General features: G+C 38.3%; 1 protein-coding gene across 2 annotated transcripts in view; it reads right to left on the bottom strand.

Moving 5' to 3' along the window:
* Window positions 1–22,046, bottom strand: part of ROS1 (ROS proto-oncogene 1, receptor tyrosine kinase) — a 112,346-nt gene that overhangs the window by 28,758 nt on the left and 61,542 nt on the right. For both annotated transcript variants that reach the window (XM_065888762.1, XM_065888763.1), the window contains 9 exons: window positions 20,457–20,633; window positions 18,870–19,072; window positions 16,508–16,652; window positions 15,114–15,346; window positions 14,850–15,026; window positions 10,564–10,732; window positions 9,714–9,831; window positions 6,622–6,812; window positions 2,865–2,948 (listed from right to left, as the gene is read on the bottom strand). In XM_065888762.1, the coding sequence (XP_065744834.1) occupies window positions 2,865–2,948; window positions 6,622–6,812; window positions 9,714–9,831; window positions 10,564–10,732; window positions 14,850–15,026; window positions 15,114–15,346; window positions 16,508–16,652; window positions 18,870–19,072; window positions 20,457–20,633 (1,497 nt within the window). The remainder of the gene's footprint in view (window positions 1–2,864; window positions 2,949–6,621; window positions 6,813–9,713; window positions 9,832–10,563; window positions 10,733–14,849; window positions 15,027–15,113; window positions 15,347–16,507; window positions 16,653–18,869; window positions 19,073–20,456; window positions 20,634–22,046) is intronic.

Below are 22,046 nucleotides of genomic sequence, written 5' to 3'. Positions count from 1 at the left end.
TTGATTGAAAAAATATGCCCATAATAGAATAACTAAATCCAGGTACAAAGCCATATAAAAACACATAACTTATACCACATCACATTTTATCTCACTTCTCAGAGTAAATTTTAATATATTTCTTATTGCTGTTATAAACAAGTTGAAGCAACTTAATATCAGAACTTATTTCTCAAAATCACCCATAAACTAGAATCAAAATAAACCAAAACAAACTTGCATAATAATTATTAGTGAACAAATTCATTTCTGAATCCAGTTATGTCCAGGTTATACTCCTCAGCAGACCTGAGGAATGCTTTCAATATAATGGCATGCTTTATTTTAAAATGCAGAGTACAAGAGTGTATATTCATTGTTTTTCATGATACACATACTCAAATACATAGAAAAATTATTAGAATGAAATCTACCAAGTGTTAGCAGTGATCCTCCCTAGCTGTGGGATCATGGGCGATTTGTATTGTCTTCTTCATACAATGGGCAAATATTATTTTTATAATCATGAAACATAAGTAATATCTTTTGAAGATTAAAATACAATTATATCATTAAGATCGCCCATCAATACTAGAATATTGGCTCAGAAGTTGAAAACAGCAAGGGTGCTTTGTGAGATGATGATTAAAATTTGAACTTTATTCCATGGTAGCTTCAGTACCCAACAGGTGAGAGTTCTATGCAAGTGAAATTCCGTCTGAGGGACCACACAACAGGGAGAGATCTTAAGTAGCTTTGCTAATGCAATTCTTCAAACCTGAAATGCTCTTACCATCCCTCTTCATTTTTAAAGGCCCAGAATGAGGCCCCACATCCTCAGGGATGCCTCCCGAGACCTCTGCAACCTCTGTTGATCTCTCATCTCTGAACTTCTAAGACCAACTGTGGCTCTCAGTCAGCATGGCTATGTCACTGTCTTCTACATTTCCTATTTTCTTTTATTGCTGTTTAACATATATCCTGCTATTTATCTTTTCGTACAGGTATGTCTTACCTCCCCCATTAAATGGCAAGCTCCTGAGATCAGCAATTGTGTTTTACAGTTTATTTTCCTTTGCTCCCAGCATCAGGCTCATGTTCTAAGTAGATATAGCCACTCATCAAAGTGAAAGCTGTCGATGCTTATTTTAAAACCCTTGCTTCAATTTTGTATTTATAAGTATGACTGATGAGAGCCCTCTGCACAATACAAATTTTTAAACAATTGCTGTTTTCATTATTTGAATAATTCAATCTTTTCTCATGCGCTCGCATAATCCTACCGGTAAAACCGCATACATTGCTACTAAAAGCAAAAGAACCAAATTAGCTTACCTATACTCAAAAATCTGTGAGTTCCAAGTACAATAAAGACCTTTAAGTCCTGCGAAAGTCAGATATCCATAGGATGTCTTGAAAGCACAATAGCTTGTCTGAAATTATCTCATGTTCATCCACTAGAGTTATGGGTTTAACCAATGGTGATGTACAAGTAGGCAGGCAAAGGTCAGATGAAGGACTCTTCATGTAATACTCCTTCCCAGTAGGAAAGCAGACAAGCAGTCAAGCCTATATGCCAACTGCCAAATATACTGCAGTCATATGCATAATTCTGGAGGGGCTGGCTTAGTGGCACAAACATCAGCTGTGCAATACTTAGACTCCCTGGAACCACAGTTTAAAATCCTGGCAGGGTCAGCTGAAATATTTAGCTTTCCAAGTTAGCTGAAGAAATAATATATTCCATATATTATCTGGTGTGGAATCTTTGAAGAGAAATCTCAATTCAAGTTTCAATGTGCTCTCTAGTAGCTTATGACTCCAATCAGTTTGGGGAAGAATATAGATTTAGAACATTTAGTAAAATATTGGCTTTCTTTATCTTGAGAGTTCAACTTTATGTTTGTAACTTTTCCTTAAACTTTCCCCTATTTTTGAAAAAAAAAAAGAAACTACTGTTTCCTGAATATGCGCTTGAGTGTTCTCTTCCGGTAAATATCATGTCTTTTTTTGTAATGTTTCAGCATGTCAGGGACTCATACTGTTAATAATGACAGGGTGACCATATATCTTATAATCCAAACCAGAACATTTTGGGGACTGAAAGGAAGTACTATTAATGATTATGCTGAAACAATAGGAATGAAGCAGGATGTATGATCCACTATGGTAACCCCATAGGTCCAATATTTAATCATCCTTTTGGGAGTTGTCACTGTATTTTCTCATCATTAAATCTTAAGAAAAAAAAAAAAGACTTTTAAGACCAATACATTAGTATAAAATGAGTGGTAGGAAATAGCTAGCTTCCTATCTATCTAACCTAATTCTTCTGCTTTCCTGGTCATTTACAAATGAGCAGGGATTTGAAACAAGCAGGCCAGACATCTGCAAGAGAGAGTATTGAATGCTATAAGGCAGAAATGGATCTTTTGCAAGAGGCCCTGCTCATTCTAGACCAGGCTGTCTGCCTGGAGACCTAAACTATCCCGACCAAGGATTGTCACTGGTTTCCCTATAAAAAAAACAATTTTTTTTATACCCAGAGTCATTTTTCTTTTATTTATTTCAAACTATAAGTCACAAAACACGTGTTAGATAGCCAATCTGTAATACTGTTTTAAAGAAGGCTAAAGTTGGTGCCTTTGCAAGTAGTTTTATCTAAAGTGTACTGTGAAGTGTAAATACAGATTTATTTTTCCTAAGTTACCCCAGATTAGAAAAAGAAATTCACAGGAGTTAGTGGTTATTGAAGTATAGCCAAAGGTAATATTGTGAACTTTATAAATTTATTTCATGTGGAAAATTAAATCAACTCAGAGATTAAATCAAATCATATCAAATAAATAGTTTATTACCTATATTTCTAAATCTACTATACTTACCAAAGGTCAATAGGATTGTAACAACCAGAAATATTCCAATTATAGTAGTAAGTATAAAGCTTGTTTCTGGTATCCAAAAACCATCTAATAAAATAAATGAGAAAAAGAAATTAATTCAAAGAGTAAAACTAGATTGTCTCAGTGATATGCCAGAGTTAGCTCCTATTGGATTTTTGCAAGCCACTTGTTAAACCATCGGTAGCTTGAAATCAATCATGGTGAGAGTATTTACACCATGAGAAATCAAAATCAAGGTTTTCTTCTTATTTTTTTTTTCTTTCCCAATGATCTGATTTACCAATACATCATTGGGATATACCCACCCCGTCTTCTACTTTAAAATGGCTGAGGAAACATGTATAATCTTTTTAGCGAATTTGGGACAAAGAAGTCTCAGTCTTCACACACTATATGGTTGGGAGTATTATTTCTTCTATAACATGTTCATGTACATTTAATTCCATGAGTACTGAACTGAGGAATATAAACATGATAACACGGTGCCTGCTCTTAGATAGTTTCATTGAGCAGAGGAGACAAACATGTGGACCAGAGCTGGCAAACTATGGCATGCAGGCCACATCTGGCCACAGCAGCCTGATTTTGTACTATTCATGAACTAAGAATAATTTTTACATTTTAAAAATATTATTTGAAGGAGTTCCCTGGTGACACAGCGGTTAAGAATCCACCTGCCAATGCAGGGGACACGGGTTCAAGCCCTGTTTCAGGAAGATCCCACATGCCGCGGAGCCAGTAAGCCCGCGAGCCACAACTGCTGAAGCCCGTGCACCTAGATCCCATGCTCCACAACAAGAGAAGCCACCACAATGAGAAGCCCGAGCACCACAACAAAGAGTAGCTCCCCACTCACCACAACTAGAGAAAGCCTGTGCGCAGCAACGAAGACCCAACACAGCCAAAAATAAATTAATTAATTTAAAAAATATATATATATATATTATTTGGAAAAAAAAAAGAAGATGCTACAGAGATCATTGAATGCAGCCCGGAAAGCCTAAAATATTTACTATTTGGTTCTTTGCAGAAAAGGTTTACTGAGCTCTTCTCCAGATAGCTAACTATAATGCAAATAAGAATGATATCAGTTTTGTATAGAATAATGGGCTGTGTGTGTATAAAATGCAATAGCTCATTTTGCCTAAGGAGCAGCAGCTAAGCATCACAATGGGTTCATTTAAAGTTAGGCCTTCAGGCCCCCTGACTTCAGACTATACTACAAAGCTACAGTAATCAAGACAGTATGGTACTGGAACAAAAACAGAAATATAGATCAATGGAACAGGATAGAAAGCCCAGAGATAAACCCATGCACATATGGTCACCTTATCTTTGATAAAGGAGGCAAGAATATACAGTGGAGAAAAGACAGCCTCTTCAATAAGTGGTGCTGGGAAAACTGGACAGCTACATGTAAAAGAATGAAATTAGAACACTCCCTAACACAATACACAAAAATAAACTCAAAGTGGATTAAAGATCTAAATGTAAGGCCAGACACCATCAAATCTTAGAGGAAAACATAGGCAGAACACTCTATGACATAAATCACAGCAAGATCCTTTTTGACCCATGTCCTAGAGGAATGGAAATAAAAACAAAAATAAACAAATGGGACCTAATGAAACTTAAAAGCTTTTGCACAGCAAAGGAAACCATAAACAAGACGAAAAGACAACCCTTAGAATGCGAGAAAATATTTGCAAATGAAGCAACTGACAAAGGATTAATCTCCAAAACATACCAGCAACTCATGCAGCTCAATATCAAAAAAAACAAACAACCCAATCCAAAAATGGGCAGAAGACCTAAATAGACATTTCTCCAAAGAAGATATACAGATTGCCAACAAACACATGAAAGAATGCTCAACATCATTAATCATTAGAGAAATGCAAATCAAAACTACAATGAGATATCATCTCCCACCAGTCAGAATGGCCATCATCAAAAAAATCTAGAAACAATAAACGCTGGAGAGGGTGTGGAGAAAAGGGAACCCTCTTGCACTGTTGGTGGGAATGTAAATTGATACAGCCACTATGGAGAACAGTATGGAGGTTCCTTAAAAAACTACAAATAGAACTACCATACGACCCAGCAATCCCACTACTGGGCATATACCCTGAGAAAACCATAATTCAAAAAGAGTCATGTACCAAAATGTTCATTGCAGCTCTATTTACAATAGCCAGGACATGGAAGCAACCGAAGTGTCCGTCGACAGATGAATGGATAAAGAAGATGTGGCACATATATACAATGGAATATTACTCAGCCATAAAAAGGAATGAAACTGAGTTATTTGTAGTGAGGTGGATGGACCTAGAGACTGTCATACAGAGTGAAGTAAGTCAGAAAGAGAAAAACAAATACTGTATGCTAACACATATATATGGAACCTAAAAAAGAAAAAAAAAGGTCATGAAGAACCTAGGGGCAAGACGGGAATAAAGATGCAGACCTACTAGAGAATGGACTTGAGTATTCGGGGAGGGGGAAGGGTAAGCTGTGACAAAGTGAGACAGTGGCATGGACATATATATACTACCAAACGTAAAATAGGTAGCTAATGGGAAGCAGCCGCATAGCACAGGGAGATCAGTTCGGTGCTTTGTGACCACCTAGAGGGGTGGGATAGGAAGGGTGGGAGGGAGTGAGATGCAAGAGGGAAGAGATTTGGGGACATATCTATATGTATAACTGATTCAGTTTGTTATAAAGCAGAAAGTAACACACCGTTGTAAAGCAATTATACTCCAATAAAGATGTTAATAAAAAAATATTTTTTAAATAATAATAAAATAAAGTTAGGCCTTGAAGGATGAGAAGAATTTCAGTTGACAGAAAGTGAGAGAAAGGAAATCCCAGCTAAGGACAAGTGGTAGGTGGTACAAGCCTGCATTCTAGGCTCAGGGAAACAAAGGCTGAGGACCCAGTGTCATGAAAGTTTTTTACCAGTCTGACATGGCTACAGCATAAGGATAAATATCAGGAAAGATGAACCCCAATCGGAGGGCAAGTCACGAAAGGCCTTAAATGCCACAGAAAGGTTTGTACTTGATTCTGAAGGCAGTGGATGGAGAGCCATTTCAAGCATTTCAGAGAGCAGTGAAGTGATCCAGATTGTGCTTCAGCTGGATTAACTGTCAGCAGTAGGATTAAGCCAAGAGCACAGGCTAGAAATGGTAGCTTAAATTAGGAAAGTCAAAGTAGGAATAGGGAGAAGCAAACTCATTAGACAGAAATCAAGATAATAAAATCAACAGAACTTGGTGGCCGAATAGAGGGAAAAATCCTACATGGTACTGAGATTTCTAGCCTATGTGATTAGAAAGGTAATGTGTTATGAACAAAAATAGGCTACCCAGTGGAAGATATAGATATCGGGAAGTAGAGTTTCAGGCCTGTTGTGTAGCAGACGAGAGTACTAGGAACAGAATAATAAAGCTGGATAAAAACCAGACTGGACAACCTTGGAAATCCCATCTAGGAACATGGACTTGATGTGGTGGGCACTAACGATTAGCTGATTGTTACTGAGGAGAAAAAGGACATGCCGATCTTGATGTTTTAGGAAGATCACATCAGATGAAATGAATAGTTCAATAGTTTCAATGATAGATTTGTGAAGTTATACATTCACCCAATTTACTGCTAATGCTAAGAATTCACTTATCTTTACCTCTGAACCTTTGTGTAGTAAGTTAGTATATAGACAGACATGATAACATACCTCCAACGAATATAATATCCTCACTGATTCCACTATATTCACCAAAACCCAGATTATTTACAGCTACTACTCTGAACTGAAATGTTCCTTTCAGGTTTTTGGGCTTCCATGTGCAAATACTACTGCATGAGCCATTAAATGCCATCTTCCACATTAAATTCTGGTTCTGTGAATTCTCTGAAGTGCCCTTACTGCAAAAGAAAGAGCAAAGTTATAAATATAGGAAATATACAAGAGAATATATGTGTTATTTCTAGGTGCTCATATATCATTTAATGACAGAACTCCAAAGCGTCTCCTGTTGCACACTTTGCCCTTGATTTCATTCCTCTCACATGGTTTGGCTACAGAACATAGCAGAGTCTTATAAAGTCATCCCAACAGTGCCTGGAGCCAACCAACTCAGCCCATCTGGAAAATTACGAATAATCAATGGCCAAGAGAAAGCTGAAGATCCTCTTCTTACTACTAGGGTGTGCAAACTTTCCTCAGAATTCCAAACACACAAGACAATTATTTCATACTTTTTAACTGGGAATTTTTTATTTTTCTTAATTTTTGGTGTCTTATGCTATCTGTCATTTACTGATACCATATCTGGATAAAATACAGAACATAAAATTGAAAAGGAAAATAAAATAGTTCAGCTACCAAAGTTATCATTGTATCTGAGATTCCAAGGTTCACTGCTTCCATTTGTATCGGCCTACACTACCTCAATGTCAATCCTCATTATTCTTCATAACGAAACATGGGAAGAGAACAAGAGCTGGGTTCGAAAGACATAACTGAAATTACTTTTAACAGAACCACAGACTGAAGGCAAGTTCAAGGCCTTCCAATTATGTCTTTTCTGACAACTAACTTTTCAAATCTGAAACTTCTCAGACCACAGCCGTTTTAGGACTTAGTACCAACCCACAGTAACCTTGAGGATAAGTAATGGAAGCCAGTTCTGCTCCCACTAACTGAGTGGTTGTCCTGAAAGAGCACCAAGGACAGCAAGGGCTGAGCCTCTGAGGGACAGGGAATGAGCAAGGGCAGCAAGGATGGTCACAACTGTGACCAGGAGCTAAGTGACCTCAGGACCGTCCTAAGTAAAGCTGCAGGACACAGTGATTTTGTACATTGTGTGAAGTCTCACGTTGAGCATTGGCAATTTCATTGTTCAACCCAAACAACGCTGATCCAAGAGAAAGAGACCCTTAAAAATGTATAAAGGGCCTCTTCACGGATATTGGCCACTGAGGAAGAGAAGGAAGAATGCTTCCTTTGTTGAGCACCTTCTATTTACAACACACCGTACTGGGGCTTTTCATATATTGTTTCATTTCGTTGAATCTTCTCAACAACCTAAAGAGGTAGATATCATCATCCCATTTTACAGATGAGAAAACTTAAGTTTAAGAAAGCAATAAAGCAAGGATTTAAACATGGTCTGTGTACTGGGTTGAATAATTCCCCCCAAAATTCATGCCACCCAGACCTTGTGAATGTGACCTTGTTTGGAAATAGGGTCTTTTCAGATGTAATTAAGTCAAGATGAGATCATACTGGATGAGGGTGGGCCCTAAATCCAATGACCAGTGCCCTCTTAGGAAAGAGAAATTTGGACACAGACACATACAAGGAGAACATCATGTGATGACAGAGCCAGAGACTGTTGTGATCCGTCTACAGACCAAGGAATGCCAAGGATTGCCAGGCATCACCAGAAGCTAAGAAGAGGCAAGGAAGGATGCTTCCCTAGAACGCAGTCCTGCCAGCACCTTGATTTCAGACTTCTAGTCTCCAGAACTGCTAGAGAATAAATACCTGTTGTTTTAAGCCACCCAGTTGGTCGTACTTTGTTCCAGCTTCCCTGGAAAATTCATACAGTCGGCTCAGCTCCCAAGTGCATGCACCTTGCACTACAACCACCACTGCACCATCAGCAAGTACACACGAGTATCCTGACTGAAGAAGATATTCTGAGATACTGTGAGGTACTCTGAGACAGATAATACATTCTATTATACCATAGTCCCTCTCCTGAGAGCAGAGACTTGGGGGCAAGGAAACGCAGAGTATTTATGGAGCCATGCACTTAAGGTGTTACTGAGGGGAATACACTACAGGGGTCCTAGTAAGACCGTGGTGTGGCCTGGTTGGTGAACATAAATGCAGTCACAGACCACCAGGATGGTTCTGCAGGTCAGAATGTATTTCACTCTGCATGAAAAAAAAAAAAAGTGACAGAAATTTCAAGAAAGTTTCAGTTAGAAATATGGCCAACATAATTCTCTAGCATGAGCAGGAAATTTTTTTAAGGCTATGGGAATGCCAGAGCAAGATGAAGCAAAAATAGATCTAAAGCTCAAGTTGCCAGGACTATAATTATGGAAGTGACTTTTGTCCTTGGAGCATCTTAAAAGATGGCTTCGGAGTCCCGTGAGGGGAGTGTCTGTGGAATTTGGAATTCTCCCCTCAAGTTGGCACAAAATCAGCCCATCTGAGCCAGTTATGATTCACAGAGCTCCCCATACTGGCCAGATCTGAGGTTGCATATGTTCATCAGGTTTTCATCAAAGGCACATTTTCAGTCCCTGGGAACACACTACAAACTGTAATCTTGACAACAGAGAGAGAATCCTGGGCTGCCTATACACTGCAGGCCATTTCGGATGTTGACCTGATTTTACATTCTGAAAAATACCTAACTCATTGTCAATTCTCACTAGACCTTATTCATCTTCCTAAAACAAATTAACCTCAGAAATTTACATGCATACCATCATCTAACATCAAACGTCAGCTCAGAATAGGTACTAAGTAAATATTAGTTACATGCTCAAAAGACTGAATTGTTTCCATCGACAAGCAGTTGCAGATTTCTGAGAAGAATGACTACCTGCCTTGTAATTGAGTGTCAAGGCTGACCACTAGGAATTGTGCAAAGAACCCAATGATGCATGCGAGGCCCTTAAACTAAAGATCCTTTGTGTTTATTTATGAATACGTGTTCATAAATAGTGTTACTTTTGATCTAATAATACCTTACAATTAACTGCTTAGGTCTGTAGTTTACAAAGCACTTTTGCAAACGGACATACCTGATCTCAAGGATATAGTACATAAGTCTGCCTCCATTATCATCAGCTTTTTCCCACTGTATTGAATTTTTACTCCCTTCTAATAATTTTGGAATGCCTGGTTTACTTGGGACTCCAGCTTTGGAAACAAAAGAAAATCTGATTTGTATGTTAGAAGTATAAAATATTCTGCAAAACATCTTTCTATAGACTGTATGTACTCAGAGGAAAGCCAGCTATATTAAAGAAATATTCAGAAAATTATTCAAAAATTTTATTCAAGAAATATTCAGAAATTCTCATATGATTGCATATTTTTAAATGTGTAACTGAGGTTTTTATTAGTGACAGGTTAGATGGATTAGTGACAGGAGTAACAATAGATCTTAGCCTGACACGAAATAAGTGATGCAAATGAAAAGAATTATTGTAAGTTTGGGAGCACTTTCCCTTGATTCCTATAGGGATCAACTTGGAGTTATAGTATACCTTTTAGAACACTAGTTAATTTAATATACTTGTTAAATACTTTTTATTTTGGGCATCTGGTTATAGTAGTCAGTAGTAAATATTTGAACACTCAGTGACACTGTTTTCATTTAGTTCTTACTGCAAAATATCATAGCTAGACAGGAAATCAGAATACTGAAATAATTTTGCCCACTTCAGGATCCTGCAAGACCAGATGAGTATTATCTCATTACTGCCAGTAAGGACTCCTACCTCTTTTCAGTTTCTTCAGTCAGGCTCTAGAGATAGTAATTTACTCTTTTAAGAAAAATCTCAACCTCTAGGATTAGTGAAGTAAGCGATGAGAAAGGAATTGAGAAACGTCTAAAGTTTTCTAAGTGCGGAATATGTTAATACTCACCTTTAGTCTTAAAGCTTTCTGGAAGTGAGGTGCTATTTTCTCCTGTCCTGTACACCACCACTACTCGGACATTATAGGAAGTATAAGGCTGTAGACCTGTGATGTTACAAACATAAGCAGGACCTTGGCTGCACGAAGCTTTAACATGGTAAAACTCATTGTGCTTCCACTAGAAAAAGAAGTCTCAATTAACATTTTGTTTCTTTAAGAAAAACATTTTAAACATAGAAATTCAAAAGCTTGTGGCAATTAAAAATTAAAGTTTACTTTCTATTAAAAAATAAGAGCTCCTTTATGAGTGTTTGATCCCAAATATTATCCTTACCACCAATAGCAATTTTATTTTTTATGACAAGCTATAAGTGACTTGAATGGTGGTCTTTAAGATAAGTCCAAGGTGGGAAGTGCACCCCTGAGTATATATCATCAGGGAAGATTCAAAGCTTGACTTCTTGTTATCCCTAATCAAAGGTATTTTTATTAAATCAGGATGACTGAGAACACAAATTTACACCTGAGGGGAAATGATGGATCAAAACAGTGATACTTTCAATTCCACGGATTTGCTAATTTCAAAGTAATAATATTTTTACATATTTTGATTCTTTGAAGAAGTCCACAGTGACTTATAAATTAAAACATTTAGTTTTTCCTCCCCAAACCCTCTTCAGACATCTAACCAACATTCCTTATATTTATACATAGGAAGCCTAGTTCCCTAAAAGAAGGATATTTTTGCCCACCATCACTCAGTCACTAAGTAGCAAGGTTACAAGTTAAATACAGGAAATGTTACTTTCATTTCACTGGGTCTCTAATTATAGCTATCTTGAACTTCTTTCTCTGAAACACTGCTTTTAAAAAATCTGTATGTTTGGACCCTTAATATCTTGTTTGAAAATGATGATTTTTTTCAATGTACAAATAGGAAAAGACAGAGGCATTCTGTCAAGGGTTCTTCTTGTCTTTTCCTCAGTAGAGTTTCCTAAGGTCAGTTTCCATAAATAAACCTGACTTTACATCTCCTTTTTCATTTAGCACTCACAAGGTCATGCCATTTCATTGGATGGGCACTTTATATTAGTTTTCTGTTCAGTTAGAAATGATTCTCTGTAGCACCTTCAGGAAGTAGACCACCTGGTTCCAGAAAGAAAGAGGAACAGAAGGAATGAAAAAAAAAAACAAAAACCAGAAATGCTGATGTCAGAGACATTGCCTGTTAAACTCATAAATGTCTCAATCCCACTGAGACATATAGCCTAATGAAACAGATGCACTGGGTCCTTAATATTTATGCTGAACTTTCTGAGAGAGACAGAGCGAGAGAAATGCTGAGCCCTAGCTCAAAAATTTTAGCCCTTTTTGGTCCTGCCTCCTTAATGCTCTGTCACAGAAGCCTTCAGTGAATAGTCTAGATGGCCCAACATTCCACACCAACCAGAAATTATCAGAGCTCCTTGGAATGTCAGGGAGATGTTTGACCAGGGGCTTTGCTGGAAAACTGTGGAGTATTGACCTCACCACAGGATTGAATGTTCTGGGCAGACCATCAGCTTGGAGAGGTACCATGGGCTACCCCAGTAAATCACAAGGGAGTTGGGATTTTCCATTCATCAGAGGCCAACAGGTGCAGGGGGGGGGAAGGCTACCACAGAGGATTTCCAAATTCCTGGGCAAGGGTGTGAGGGAAATGGTGCAGACTATGGTGCAAACTCAGTGTCTCAGTTTCAGAGACTGAAACTTCAGAAATGTTTGGTTCTGGTAGGGATTCCCCTGGACAGCTGAGAAAAAGACAATTGTAATGAATTTCCATGAAAAATATTTACCAAAGCAAAATTATTTGTTTCTCCTCAATCTTAAATTGAATATGTTCTTCTGCTACACATTGTTGTGAGAAAGAATCTATGAAATTTAAGACCAAGATAAAAATTTAGCCTTGTGCTCTAATTCCCTCATTTTTCCATGTACAGAAAAGATGAAGACTGGAAGTTTATCCTTTTCTCCTTTCCTTTCTGAAAAAAAAAATTTCATTAAAATATTTACTCACCCTCATCACTCACCCCTCAGAGTTTCAGTGTGGAGTTACAGGACCATTGCTAGCTGTCCTCTCATTGTGAGTTAGATTCAACTTGCTCAAAAGAAATAGAACTTTCTGACTAGATGTAACACAGCCTTCTACTGTGCTCATCAGTTAGTACTTGTTGGTGGTCACGCATGTAGAAATTACTATCTTACATGTTCAGCTTCATGATTTCTTAAGTGGTCTATCTGGAACCTGGGCTGAGCAAGTGTAGCGGAAGTTTTGAAAGAAAAAGCATCACATGAAAGTCATGAGGACTGAGCCAGGTGGCCCCTGTCTGCTGCCCCTCTCCCAAACTTTGCGAAGCTGGGTGGGTGACGATGGCTCATGTTCCTTCTGTGTATGAACCAAGGAGAACCTCTGTAAGGATGAGTCAGCCCTGAGGGTCCTCCCCTGCACGGTTGTGATATCTGACTCATCAGGGTGCCTTACTGGGTCTCTGGCTTCTCATCAGTAAAATGAGAGGCTGGAGTCACCACCTCTAAGGTCCTTCCTCAGTTCACGTCTTTGATCTGGGAAATGAGCTTTACATCCCTCCCCTTGACCTCAAACTGAACCACATTAAGCTCACCTAAATAGATGTCCCCAAAGAGATGATCCTTCAATTTCTCCAATTTAAAACTGAATTTTAATGAAATGACCATTTTTTAAATAGGCAACAAATCATCATAAACATGCTCAGTGGAAAAGATCTGATTGAACTATGGTCTTTGGTCTTACCAACTTAATATTCACTGCTGTTTTATATTTTTCCTAGTTTTTATCTAAAAGTACAAGATTATAAAAAATATTTTACATAGAAAAATTTTAAACCTCTGGGGAGCAACTCCATTTTTTTTGTTTGTTTCTTTTTGTTTTGTTTTGTTTTTTTGCGGTACGTGGGCCTCTCACTGTCGTGGCCTCTCCCGTTGCGGAGCACAGGCTCTGGACGCGCAGGCTCAGCGGCCATGGCTCATGGGCCCAGCCGCTCTGCGGCATGTGGGATCTTCCCAGACCGGGACACAAACCCGTGTCCCCTGCATCGGCAGGCAGACTCTCAACCACTGTGCCACCAGGGAAGCCCACAACTCCATTTTTAAAGAAAAGTGAGGTCATGACTATACTGATTTGTTTTTAAGTTCCCACTAAACAAAACACTCCTAACCAATCTTTACAAATGCGGACACACAAATATATAATAATGAAAAATGAAACATCACAGTTATAAAAACTTAATCATCTATTAAGTACATCAGTATAAAAATTAATGTAGACTTTCCCTAGCAGTGAATTAATTAGATTAACTGATGCTTAAATTCAGTGGGCATTTTTACATTGGTTAAAGCGTGAAGATTTTTGGATGAGGAGCCATTTAAACTAGTTTACATGCCAAGATCCAACTAGTTTAGAATAAACTAGTTTTATATTTTACTTCTCTCCTGTTGCTATTCAGCCCTGAAATGGCTGAAAGAACATTTCTAAACAAGGTTTTAGATTTATGTTTGTTCATTTCTTTCCATTTTTTTTCATAGAAAACAGCAAATTGCTATGGACTTTAAACTGAAGAGCCATGCTGGTAACATCTAAAGTAAGTAAAACATTATGAAACCAGGAAACCATAATTTATACCCTTTTATGTGAAGCCTTTTAAGAGCAAATGAATCTCACTGGGAATTTTTTCCATCAGAAATTAGTCTAGATAGTTTACCACTTCTATCTGGCAAACCTGAATCAATGAATCTTGTCAAATATATTGCTCATTTATACAACTGGATGCCCTAGAGATATCTTTTAAAAGGCCTTTTGATTTATTCTATAGCATAAAACAAAGATTTGCATTAAAAGTGTACAGTGAGGGCTTCCCTGGTGGCGCAGTGGTTAGGAATCTGCCTGCCAATGCAGGGGACACGGGTTCGAGCCCTGGTCTGCGAAGATCCCACATGCCGCGGAGCAACTAAGCCTGTGTGCCACAGATACTGAGCCTGCACTCTAGAACCTGTGAGCCACAACTACTGAGCCCTCGCACCACAACTGCGGAAGCCCACGTGCCCTAGAGCCCATGCTCCGCAACTAGAGAAGCCACCGCAATGAGAAACCTGCACACCGCAACGAAGAGTAGCCCCCACTCGCCGCAACTAGAGAGAGCCCACGTGCAGCAATGAAGACCCAAAGCAGCCAAAAAAATAAATAAATAAAAAAATTTTTAAAAATGTACAGTGAGATGTACCTTTTGGAGTTCAAACCAAAATCTGATAAGGTGAACATTAGATGGAGCCTTCCAATCTAATTGCAAACTAGTGTTCCCTGGAACCAAGGCACGAGGTTTCTCTGGCGTGTCAAACGTTTTCACAGTGACAGGATGACTCTCCGTGCACCACATTTCCTCGGCGTGGCAGGCCAGAACCTTTTTGTAGAAAAGAACAATTGCTTAACTTTTCTAGAAACTTGCACTTGAGAATGGCAATAAAAGTACCCAATATACTCGCCGTACTTTTAACACATAGAGTTTTCCACCAGACAGTCTAGTAACAAGGAGAGAGAGCCTCCCATTTGGATATTCACTTTGCCTTAGTGGAGTCTCAGGAATGGGAGCCAGTTGAGAGATTGCCACCTGATAGCGGACTGCCTCTTTCGGTCCATTTGGCTTGTGAGATTCTCTCCAGGATATAACGAGGCTGGTGTCTGACTGCACGGTTGTGTTAATGAGCCAAACCGCCTCTGGTACTGAAATAAATAGCAGTGCACAATAAGGCATGTTGCAACAGCACTGAAAGATGGAAAGAAGTAATAGGGTCTTGATTGAGGAATAGGCATATCATGTGAGCAGAATGAATGACAGATGTTCCAAAGGAAAGCCAGCCTCCTACATAATGGTAAGTTAACAGGCTGCCTGAAAGGCTCTCGCTTATTTTTGCCTAATGACTAAATCATTCTCTGGCTGCCGCTCAAGGATATGGCCAATGATGAATAATCCAATTCGGGTGAGTTTTGTGAATGGCATCAGAGATGTGTGAAAGAAATGGCCTCCCCTCGTAATAATCGCCACCTCTTACAACACCTTTTCAGATTCTAAATCCACGTTCTTTAAGGCAATGATGTTATATTACTTTACAACTCAGCAGCCTTGGTAAAATTCGCATAGAGAAAAGGCTTGGCTTTCCTAGGTTTCACCACATGTACAGAGACCTGTAAATACATGGGAAGAGAGTGACACTGTGAGGTGAGACCAAAGAATGTGTTTCCAGACACATAGAATTGATGACGATGTTTTGCCATGTAGTTGCTTTTCATTTTGATGGGATATTTTCCATCATCTTCTGGTGTTCGAGTAAGGATCATGTCAACAGAATATTCTCCTAGAAATACATTTTTCTTATTAAGCTTAAAAAAACTCACACAATAAAGATAGCTTAGCATCCAGATAAAAACCAAGTATAGGGCTTCCCTGGTGGCTCACTGGTTAAGAATCCGCCTGCCAATGCAGGGGGCACAGGTTTGAGCCCTGGCCCGGGAAGATCCCACATGCTGCAGAGCAACTAAGCCCATGCACCACAACTACTGAGCCTGCGCTCTAAAGCCTGTGGGCCACAACTACTGAGACTGCATGCTACAACTAATGAAGCCCACGCACCCTGAGCTCATGCTCTGCAACAAGAGAAGCCAGCGCAATGAGAAACCTATGCACCACAGCGAAGAGTAGCCCCCGCTCGCCGCAACTAGAGAAAGCCCACGCGCAGCAACGAAGACCCAATGCAGCCAAAAATAAATAAATAAAATAAATAAATTTATTTTTTTAAAAAACCCAAAAAACAAATATAGGCACACACAAGCGCATATATCACAAAATTCCACTCTAGAAAATCCCACACCACACCCGTAACTCACCTCCACTTTTAGTTTTTCCCCAAATCTCTTTTCCCAGAGGTAATTGTTCCAAAGGATCTGAATAATAATTCCTTACAGCTGTCCGTATCATATATGTTGAAAATGGTTGTAAACCTTCAATAAGGGCTATACTCTGCTGAAATTCCTGTAATTAATTTTAAAAAATCAGTGTCTTATTTTTTGTACAAACGGGGAGAAATTATTTAATCAAAGAGAAAAAAACTAAAAGACTCAAATATTTTTAATTCATCTTTAAATCTTGGATCATGAGTGACAATCTTCACTGTCCTAGTCTGCCCAGAATGTCTCCAAGAATAAATGCCAAATGATTGGCAGCCTCAGTCAGTTGTGACATAATCATTTCACTTAGGAAGCTGAATTCCCAGAGCACACTATCTCATTAGCGTTGCATTAGAAATTCAGCAGGAAGGTATTGTAAGGATGTGACACATCAGTGAATACAATAAAAGAATAAGCTACATTATCTAATCATTCTCAGAAATAAACTTTAAGAAACTAAAAAGGCTTTCCTTACACTAATGGTTCTCAATTTTGGTTACACTTTGGAAACATCTGGGAAGTTTTAAGAAAATACTGATACCTGGGTCCCACCCGGGTCCCACCCCTAAAGATTCTGATTGCATTGGTCTGAGGTGAAGCATGGGCTCAGAAATTTTAAAAGCTTCAATGTGCTGTCAAGTTTGAGAACCACTCACTGCCTTTGGCCCATATTAATCATTATGAAGACAATAAGAGATAAGCTCTAATAAGAGAAATGACAGAAACCCAATCTTGGTCAGCCAAATGATCCAATCTGTCTCTGAAACGACTCCTGTTAGAAATGTGTAAAGAAAGGTTAAAATAGACAAAATTTTAAAATAAATAAATAAATTTATTTATTTTTATTTATTTATTTTTTTTTTTGCGGTACGCAGGCCTCTCACTGCTGTGGCCTCTCCCGTTGCGGAGCACAGGCTCTGGACGCACAGGCTCAGCGGCCATGGCTCACGGGCCCAGCCGCTCTGTGGCATGTGGGATCTTCCCGGACCGAGTCACGAACCCACGTCCCCTGCATCGGCAGGCGGACTCTCAACCACTGCGCCACCAGGGAAGCCCAAAAATAAATACATTTTTAAAAAATAGGCAAAATAAAGGAAGTTACAAGAATCAGAAAGAAAGTGTATAGTGCTTAACCTCCAATAGATGATGGTCAATTTCACCTTTTGACTTGATTATAAAATAAGCACAAAGAAAAATACTGGATACATACAATTCCATCTCAAAGACAACTGGAACACCCAGGCCAATGATGGAATAAATTGTCTCCATTCATTCATTCAAGAAATATCTAGTAATGCCTATACAATGCCAAGTAGTATGCTTGGTGCTAGGAATACAATGATGAATAAAAACGTAGTCTCTGCATAACAACACATTTCACAACGTATGGAAAATAAACAAAAATATAATGTACAATTTTTATATTAGCTACATGCTATGGAGGAAAGGTATACAGAAATGTTCTTTCTGTCCAGTTCATTTCTTACCCCTCAATCTGCTGGAATGGCCACAAAAACAAGTCTCTGTCACTTTCTGGGGATAATTAGATAATTAGGGAGGGAAACAAACCCAGCTCTTTTAGGACACTCAGGAAACAGTCACTATAAGGCAATCTACCGACTGATTAGGGTTAATATAGTTCCTTGAAGCTTAACTTAACTCGTAGACAAGAGACTAGATAGAACACAGTATGTTTTTGTTTTTTTTACATCTTTATTGGAGTATAATTGCTTTACAATGGTGTGTTAGTTTCTGCTTTATAACAAAGTGAATCAGTTATATGTATACATATGTTCCCATAACTCTTCCCTCTTGCGTCTCCCTCCCTCCTACCCTCCCTATCCCACCCCTCCAGGCGGTCACAAAGCACGGAGCTGATTTCCCTGTGCTATGCGGCTGCTTCCCACTAGCTATCTACCTTACGTTTGTTAGTATATATATGTCCATGCCTCTCTCTCGCCTCGTCACAGCTTACCCTTCCCCCTCCCCATATCCTCAAGTCCATTCTCTAGTAGGTCTGTGTCTTTATTCCTGTCTTACCCCTAGGTTCTTCATGACATTTTTTTTCTTAAATTCCATATATATGTGTTAGCATACGGTATTTGTCTTTCTCTTTCTGACTTACTTCACTCTGTATGACAGACTCTAGGTCTATCCACCTCATTACAAATAGCTCAGTCATCTGTAAAAGTTAGCATCACAGTGTGTTTCAGAACATAATATAGAAAATACTATGGCTGAGGATTTTATATCAAAAAAAGGCATCTTGTGAAAAGACAAAGACAACGGGCTCCAACCTTACCAGCATTCTATCTTTCAGTTCAGAGCTGTTCTTCCTGTCATTTACTTCTTTGTAATAAAGCAGGTATGTGGGAGTGGGACTGGTGATGCCATCCCACATGTGGTTTGTCTGGACAGGTGGTAATCTGATTGTGAGGCTGGTATTAGTGGTGTTAAGTATAGTTGGCTCTGCAATATCTGAAGCTAGAGACAGAAATGCTCTATCTAAAATAATAATAAAAAGATTAAATATATACACATGTACGTACAAGAGAAACAGCAGATTTATCTAACATCAAGGATAATATCATATCTTATTTTTATTTAACTGACAAGGTATGGTACATTGGAGTGTTGGAAATGTTTTTCAGGACAGGAAGACACGTTTTTTTCATACGTTTTGAACATGTTAAACGTCTGGGGAAGAGTGCAAAATAACTGGTAATTGCTTACAATTTCCAGCAGATGGAGCTAAACTACCCTTAATTACGTACCTAGACAGTGAATAGCAAAATAAGTTGACCCTTTTTTATTTTGAAGAAAGTAATGAGAGCATTATATCAATCATATTTTTCAATGAATTCCTATTATGAAAACTGATGTTATCTTTAGGACTTTTATTTCTAGGGATATGCGTGTGTGTTCAAACTCAAACAGATATTGCATGGATTTTTTAAATATCTTAAATGAATTATTTCACCAAAATATGCACTCAGTTTATTTATAAGTTCTCCCATGTTTTCATATTGTATAACTTACGTATTTTATAACTGAATACATTTAAGCAAAGAGGGTTTGTTTTACTCATTTCTCTCCCTCTCTGAGAGGGAATTATACTGAATTTAGAATGACATTGTGACTTTAATGGCAGAGAGAGCTTGTGAAAAAACTCAGAGACCACTTTAGGTTTGAATGTCACCCATGAGGCTATGTAGTGCTGTTTTTGTTTTTGGTTGGTTGGTTTTTATATTTCAAACATTTATTTTATTATGACTCTCAGCAAAAAATACATAGTCAGTTCTGCCATAATGTGATACATGCATTCCTAAAAGTCATTGCATTATACAAAACCCAGAGAATGTGTGGAGAAAATAGAGTGAAGGGCACAACACTAAAAAACTTCATGAGTGACACATTAAACAAACAAGAGAGAAACTTAATAAAAATGGTAGCACAAATGTACACGTTAAATGGTTGGCATATCTAATCCTATAATACATAGGCATTTTACCTTGAAAAAGACCTGAAATTTTATGCAAAGCTTTTTGACACCACTGGGAGGTCTAAAATATCATCAGGGGAGAAAAAAGACAAAAAGAAGGGAAATTATGGGACTGAGAAGACAAAGAGGATAGACAGAGAGAATGACAGGACAAGGGTTTCCCCGTGTCTAAAGTAGCCTGCCACAGCCCAAGCCATGTATACAGGTAGAGATAAATAGTGACCCAGGGCAAACAGCAATCACAACGTGCACCAAACCCTGACCATTTGGAGCAATGCTGAGAGCACAACGAAGAGTTGGAGGGACAGCCCTGGAGGAGGAAACATTATGAAATTTTCCTGACCCTAAACTGGGAGAACAAGCTGATTAAGTATGTGACTCTCTTACCTGGAAAAGGCTGCAGAACTGAACTGTAAACCAAGATATGCTTACTACTTAGGGCCTCCACCTGGGACAGGATGGCCCCATTGCTTTTCTTTGCCTGATAAATTTGTGTGCTGTCCTTTGCTGTGGAGATCCAATAGAGAAATTGTCCATCCACAGTCAAGCTAACTAGCATTTTTCCTGTTGATGAAAAACAGAAAAGAACATAAAGAACAAAATACATATCTGACATTTTCTACTCTAAGCAATGTGTGAAATCCTTTTTCTATAGCATAACTGAGAAATTTTGAATCTTTCTATTATTTCAATATGAAAAAATAATACTTTTATGTCATTAGCCTAAGGATTTTACAGATATTTTCTCATTTTAGCTCCATATCAAGCCAACAAAGCAAATACTATTATTATTAGCCTCATTTTGTATAAGTGGAAACTGAGGCTTCCAGGGGTTAAATAATCCCCTCAAGGCCACAAAGTTAGTCAAGGGCAGAGCCAGGATTTAAAGCTTACCTGTGTGATTCCACCCCAAGCAACACCAACTGAAGGGAGGTATTAGCTGAAGCACAGGGCTCAGCGCCTTGCTCAGTATATTTATCAATGATTTAGAATGAATGCATAATAAACACATTTATCAAATTTGCAGATCATACATGATTCTTACTGTCACTAGTACATTCAGTCTTTGACTTATTCAAAAATATCACAAGAGAATCGTGAAATGGATTGAAATTTAATAGCAACAAATATAACATTCCTAAATTCAAGGTTAAAACTAAAACTGTAAATAAGGAACGAAAGAAATTCTGGCTTAATAATAGTTAACATGAAAAAGACTATGGGTTCTTCAAATGGCAGGCAGCCCAAAGACCTGATGTCACTTTTAGCTGCAGTAAAAGAAGACCTAGGAAGTCACAGGCCCTCTGTGCTGACCAGAACATACTGAAAGTACAGTGAGTCATTATGGGACAACATTTAAGAGAACTAAGCAGCTAGAGCGAAACCTCAGGAGGGTGAATAGGGCAAAGAAAGATCTAGAAGTCATACCACCTAAGGGGTACTTAGAGATACATGAATTTTTTCCTCTAAAGGGAGTGCCTAGCATGGGCTATGGCAGCTGTTTCCACATAGTTGAGTCGCTCTCATGTGGAAAGTGATTGATTTATTCTTTGTAAATTTAGAAGTCAGAACTCAGGCCAATGAATGAGAGGAATGGGGAGAAAACTTTGGCTAAACATAAGAAAAATATCTAGCGTTTAGAATTGTGCAAAAATTAAACAGACTTCCTTATAAGGTAGTAAGTTGTTTTATAAACAGGTGCTCAAAGAAGGCTGTTTTGGTAGAGGGGATTTCTTCCAATATTATGTCAGCTAAATGATCTCTAAAGTCATTTTAATTTTCTAATTTTTGGATTATGGATTTCAGTTGTGGCTTCATGAAAGACTGACTAGTTCTATAGCTATAAAATAATGGCCCATTATAACTCTTATGTATCAGATGTTAAAGAAAAATTATTCTGACACTTGTTTAAATGGTAAGGAAGACTTTAATCAAGGCTGTTGCAATATTGCAGTAGGGGAGGGAGACGTGCACAAC

This window comes from Phocoena phocoena, chromosome 12, assembly GCF_963924675.1.
Source record: "Phocoena phocoena chromosome 12, mPhoPho1.1, whole genome shotgun sequence".
Taxonomy (NCBI): domain Eukaryota; kingdom Metazoa; phylum Chordata; class Mammalia; order Artiodactyla; family Phocoenidae; genus Phocoena; species Phocoena phocoena.
The sequence above is the reverse complement of the archived record's forward strand: the minus strand, read 5'-3'. Positions and strand labels throughout refer to the sequence as shown.